The sequence below is a fragment of the Nymphaea colorata genome, chromosome 13 (genome assembly GCF_008831285.2).
Source record: "Nymphaea colorata isolate Beijing-Zhang1983 chromosome 13, ASM883128v2, whole genome shotgun sequence".
Lineage (NCBI taxonomy): Eukaryota > Viridiplantae > Streptophyta > Magnoliopsida > Nymphaeales > Nymphaeaceae > Nymphaea > Nymphaea colorata.
The window spans coordinates 4825097-4830924 of record NC_045150.1 but is presented as its reverse complement, the minus strand read 5'-3'; the positions used below and the strand labels follow the sequence as shown (position 1 = coordinate 4830924).

Sequence of the window (5828 nt, the reverse complement as noted above, 5' to 3'; positions counted from 1 at the left end):
GATATAATTCAAAGGTAGGTTTGGTTATGCAATCACCAATAGGTGTGGTAGTTGCAAAATACTGGAAGAAACTATTAATCATGCATTTATCATTGCAGCTTGGCTAAGAAATGATGGAAATTCTTGGGAGATAAATTTGATACAAGAATTCCTAAATAAAGGACTATGGAAGAGGCTATGCAATGGTGGTAGGCAGTTCAACAAAGTGAATTGAATGAGAAACATATGGCATATGTGTTTTTCCTATGGCAGTTTCATATCTTTTGAAATTAAGGACTACAATCATCTATGAATCTGAAGTTATCGTCAACAGAGACATTAGTGGTGCTCTTTGGAGGACTGTTAAAAATACCATAAGCAGATCCAAGGGTTTCTCACATCATAAAAGGAAGATATGTTGTTGGATGGCTTTCTCCATTAGGCCAAACCCATTGCCCTCCTTTGGAGACCACACATTCATCGTGCAAGTAGCTATTATTACATGAAAAAACAGATATAAGCTCATATGTGTAATAAAGAGCAATGATGGTGAAATTATCATCACTTAGAAAAGATTCATTCATCTGGATCTCTTATAGGATGCAGAACAGTTCCTTTGCGATATCGCTCATTTTTTCCCATGAGTTGAAGATAAAATTGCTATAGTTGCGGCCCTTTATTGTTAGAAAGTTCATCTAAAGAGGATTGTTAGTGACCAATTAGGATGGGATCACTCTTTGTTGAACATTCACTCTCATAGATATCGTTTTTATCGCCTCCTCTTGATATTGTCAAGTCATCACCATTCTACAATTTTTTTTGCTTGCTTTTGTTAATGACCCATTTTGTTGTTTTTTCTTGTGTATCCCTCTGTGTTCTTGTTCCTCTATTTTGTTATCAATAAATGGGTTAAGGGAGCCCTTCCCCTTGCAGGCTTGCACCGGAAAAATAGAACTAAACCCAATAATCAACATGAATGGTTGCTTGGGTATTACTCAATGGAAAAATTAGTTAAGGGAAACACATCTACTTTGCAGAGCTGAAAACTATCATTTAACTTAAATAACTTAAAGTTCATTCTTGTTGAATCATTGTAAAGAAAAAAAACATTGTAAAAAAAGAAACGTAGAAGTATACCATAATATATCAGTGAAATGATCTAATTGTTATTGAACTTCTAATTAAATGCAACCGCTTTAATAACTTCCCGATAGTTCCACCGCTTGTTTTGTTGATCATGTGTAGAATAAGAACTAAACTTCTAAATAAAATATTTATATGTTAAATATGAAACATCATACATATGAGATGACGTAATAGAAAAATAACCAGCATGTCGAAGGATGAGTCATGGCCTTCCGAGTGTTTATTTATATGCACCAAAGACAACTATGTTGGAAGAATGTGTGGCCATTGATCCTATTCTTTGAGTTGTGCGGCAACACTCTGTTACTAACCCATGAACTTATCTCAAAAAAATGGATCAAATTCATAAGACACCATTACAATTGTTTTATGAATCTACTCCATTTCTTGAAGAAGATTTATGGGACAGTAACAATATGGTAATGTTGTCAAATATGACCTAAAAGTTCAACTTTGAAAAGCATGTTTTTTATGTATTTTCACTTGGAAAGTAGTAACTCACATAGTTCATTGCATAGAACCTTTCACCTCTTAACTTCCTTCAAAACCGTACTATATATCTATGCAAATGGCAAGACTATATATATATATATATATATATATATAAACTTGACTCATGACTTTATTTGACTGGTATAAAAAAATGCATGGGCCTAATTAAGTTTCATACTATATTCTTCATATTTATTGATTATAGATTAGAGAATCGGATATAATTCTAAAATGTAAAATTACGAGTACGTGAATCAAAACAATTTTAGATCCAAGGAAACTGGACGCACATGTGACTCGTAACACAACCTTCAAAGATGTATATTATAAGTATGTATGTATAGAAAGAAGAGCAAACTTTAAAATCTCATGAATTTTACTTTAACAAGATTTACCCGCAGCTAAATTTGTGACTATGATTGCTACTTTGACATTTATACTGTGCCAACAAGAGCACCATCCACCTGGTAAAGGGATGATTAAACCTATGTAACCATGGATCGATCCTTGACAAGATTTCTCCAAAAAAAAAAAAAACATGACTGCGGTCAAGAAATTCCAATTTCCAATATTACCTAAAATAGCCTCTTCGTGTTAACTATTATCTAAGGAAATTGAGAGATTAAATGCTCGGATACCTAATGACAAAACTGTCCTCGTTGACATTATCATAAGGCCCTTGGTAATCTAAACAAACAACCATTCTACAAGGACGAAATTGAAATTAATGGTGGAAAAACACCTTTTTTGTGAAAAGGCGAAAAAGCCCCTACCTTGTAGAAAAGTGTACCAAAATGCCTCCTTACATGCCAACTTGTGAGGATGGTCCGCGCTGAGCCTTGAATGCTCTCTGAGAGCCCCATCTCGCATCGAAAACAACTGAAAAGAAAGAAAACGATATCTTACACTGCAACCAGAACGAAGGCCCTTTCTTTTCCAGACAACTGTTCAAGTTGCCTGGCATGTTGATGGATCAGACTGTCGACAACGGATCAAAGACATTAATAGAAACGAACTACCACAGAATTGTTTACTACCCCTCTACTGTAAAGTAGCGGTAGATGGCCCATGTCTGAGAAGCAGCAAAGAGCAAACTTTATTCCGGCACTTATTATTCTATAACATCCCTTATTTCCAACAGAAAAGATCGCCACTCATAGTTCGCTGTGGTGCATGCCATTAGTGTGTGCATTAAGTGCCATTTTGATTCAAGGCGTACTGAACCAGCTCAAGTTGTCATAGCATTCTTGCTCTTCTTCCACCATGGATCTTACAAACGAGGCACCAACATTGTCCTTACCGCTACCATTCTCCACAAGGCCTAGGAATTCCTCCCGCACATTCTCCCCCGTGCCGGCGTCGCCGTCGATCCAGTGCTCGAGTTCCGGCCACGTCGAGCTCAAGTCTGCGACGGGGACCGGTGATTTCGGCTCTGCAGGCGCCTCTCTCGCCGCAGCAGGGGCTTCCTTCGTTTCCGTCTCAGCGCAATCTTGGCTAGGAGATGATGCAGGAAACTTAATGGATGCGCCTTTTTCTTGGGTCCGAGTGAGGGATGCCAGCTGCACCATATTGTACCTCAGCTTGGAAATGAAAGTGAAGGGGTCTACTCGATTGGCCTTTGGGACATGCACTTTTATGGGAGGCGGGCCGCTGGTTCCTTCCTTCTTATTGCCTCTTCTCGCCTTATTATCCGTCGACTGAGCAGCAGGCCGGCAAGGAGGGGTGGTGTTGAGGGCGCCGGGAGGCAACGGTCTGTGTGTTCTCGGATCTAAGCCTTTCTTCCTCAACACTTTGCTTAGGTGGGTGTTCCAGTAGTTCTTGATCTCGTTGTCCGTTCGCCCCGGCAACCTCCGCGCTATCAGCGACCACCTGCGCCAGTGAAGATTGACGTGGATCTTAGATAGTGATTTTGGCAGCAAAGGGTGATCAGGAACATAAATTTAAACAGTGGGCTGCTATAGCAGGTGTGTTGACATGAAGAACTTAAAAATTTATCAAAAAAATTTGATGTGTGTCTGCATTTCATAAATCCAACGTCATGGAAACAGCAAAAGTCAACACTATATATGCACATAAGTTGCATTCGTTACTCATTACGGCTATCTAAAGTCATTTAACCATCCAATCAAACCTTTTTGTATAAATGGTTGACAAAAAAAAATAAAATGTATAAACTAAAAAATGTCCATAACTTAAATAACTAAAATGCATGCCCATCACCTTTTTTACCTTTTTTTATTTGTTTTTTCTTAACCATTCGAGAAGACAGCTTGGTTAAATGGCAGGGTGATTTTGAAAGTCAGAGTTCCTGTTTAATATATATATATATATATATATATTCCAAAAAGCCGGTTTATGCAATAATATTAAAAATTGAATAGCTTTATTACAAATTGTGATCTGTGTGTATTAACTATAACTATAAGATTTGTGTCTTCTATCGGTTGTGAGCCACTTTATCAATTTAGAGAATAATGGTTAAAAGGTCTCACATATGAAACTAATTCTTGAGAGCCAAAGAGCAACGGATTGTTCACTTTATCAAAATTTGACCTGTCGTGTGATAATACCTTGAGATCAGTTTCAATTTTAACCCTATCGATTGCAGGGCTGACAATCAGTACGTATGATCTACATATTTTGCAGAGAGTGAGAAAGAGAGAACCTGTTGCCAAGAAGAGCATGGAGTTTTATAATAAGGTCGTCCTCTTCTGGCTCCATATTTCCACGTTTTATGTTTGGCCTAAGGTAGTTCATCCACCTCAATCTGCAACTCTTTCCACACCTCAGTAAGCCTGCCTGTGTTATGTAGAGAGAGAGAGAGAGAGAGAGAGAGATCTATCAACACAAAACCTTTATTTTTTCACTGGAAATCGAAATGTACTGATCCTCACAACTTATGAAGGTGTCAAAGTTACCTGCCTTCTTTGGTAGGGATCTCCAATTGCCCTCACCATAGTTCTCTATGTACTTCTTTAGAAGGGTGTCCTCCCTGGGAGTCCATGGTCCTCTATTTAGACCAACCTTGGAGCAACAAGGAGCTCTTCCCATTCGCGCCCTTGCCTTCAGAAACTCCTTCAGGAACAAGAAGAACAAACTTCGAAGACACCTTGAAGCCCTTGGAGACTGAGCCTTTTGCTTCGTTTTAAAGAAGAGCACGAGGGTTGGATCCACAGCATGTCGCCATAAACTTATATATTATTAAAAAAGGGAGGTTGAAGGGTAGGGAGACGGGTAGATATTGCATCTAACACTCTGTCCACGTTCGTGGGGGCTGGAGACGGTGACCCTCTAAATCCAAAGACAGAGGGCTTTCCCAGGCATCGAGTACGTTACTCTAAAACACATTTTAAATAAGGTTGGGTTTCGGGTTGGGTCGAGTCGGCCCTACTTAGTAATGAGTTGGGCTCCGATTGAGCCACAAAGTATGACACCTTGATTACTTGAAACCTGAGTTTATGCTCCGGTCGATTTGGTCCTGCCCAACACAATTAAAATTAAAATATATATATTTTTAATATAAAATAATATAAAAATATAACTAATTATAATCAAATACATATACTTATATATATGAAAATAATAATATTAAGAATAACTTTTTGAACCGACCCTTGCCTAATTTTCATGCTTGAGTTGAGTGGGGCCTTGTATAGGATACCAGTGGGTTAGCATCTCACTACCTTTAATCGTGGTGGAAAGGGAAAAAGAAAAAAGTAGTGTTTATACCAAACAAAAAAAAAAAAAACTTTTTAAATCATGGAATTGTCAATTTGTCATTTTTTATTTTGTTTATATCGTACTTAAGACAGACACGTGATGCTTACGCGTTTTTTCGAAACTAAAAAAGGGAAAAAAAAAAGTATAAGAGGCGAACACGTTTAAAGCAAGAAAGGTCTACTCAAATTCCTTTTTCCGCAGAGGACTTTGTGTCTTTGATTGTTTAAAGCGTAAAATTTAAGCCAAAAAAAAAAAACTAACAAACTTCCAAATTGCAATCGGGTGGTTTTTATTTAAAAAACATATATGCATGTAGTTTGATTATCTTTTTTCTAATGAAAGCATAAAGAAGTTCAAAATATTAGTTTAATTTCAAAATTTCAGTTCAGGTAAACTATTTTTTCCGGCCAACCTTTTAAATCGACAGAAGTAAAACTCTAGGAGCAAAATAAATTCAAATGTGCCAATGGCGAGCCTTTTTTTTTAACAAC

General features: G+C 37.5%; 1 protein-coding gene across 2 annotated transcripts; it reads right to left on the bottom strand.

The window, feature by feature from the left end:
• Positions 1–2690: 2690 nt before the first annotated feature.
• LOC116267089 (myb-related protein Hv1-like) lies at positions 2691–4761 on the bottom strand. 2 transcript variants are annotated; one of them, XM_031648656.2, is made up of 3 exons: positions 4536–4761; positions 4283–4412; positions 2691–3486 (listed from the first exon to the last, which is right to left on the bottom strand). In XM_031648656.2, the coding sequence occupies exons 1-3, from the start codon at positions 4666–4668 to the stop codon at positions 2826–2828; spliced, it is 924 nt and encodes a 307-aa protein (XP_031504516.1). In that variant the 5' UTR covers positions 4669–4761; the 3' UTR covers positions 2691–2825. The 2 variants fall into 2 exon arrangements, with proteins under 2 accessions (XP_031504516.1, XP_031504517.1); XM_031648657.2 differs by having other exon boundaries at positions 4283–4416; positions 4536–4726.
• Between the last annotated feature and the right edge of the window lie 1067 nt (positions 4762–5828).

What these genes read in the sequence shown, in the direction of transcription:
- LOC116267089 (XM_031648656.2), bottom strand. Translation starts at nt 4,668, where the DNA reads ATGGGAAGAGCTCCTTGTTGCTCCAAGGTTGGTCTAAATAGAGGACCA. An exon ending in ATCCCTACCAAAGAAGGCAG is followed by an intron (nt 4,413 to 4,535) that starts GTAACTTTGACA and finishes TAACACAGGCAG; the next exon opens with GCTTACTGAGGTGTGGAAAG. An exon ending in CATGCTCTTCTTGGCAACAG is followed by an intron (nt 3,487 to 4,282) that starts GTTCTCTCTTTC and finishes TCACTGGCGCAG; the next exon opens with GTGGTCGCTGATAGCGCGGA.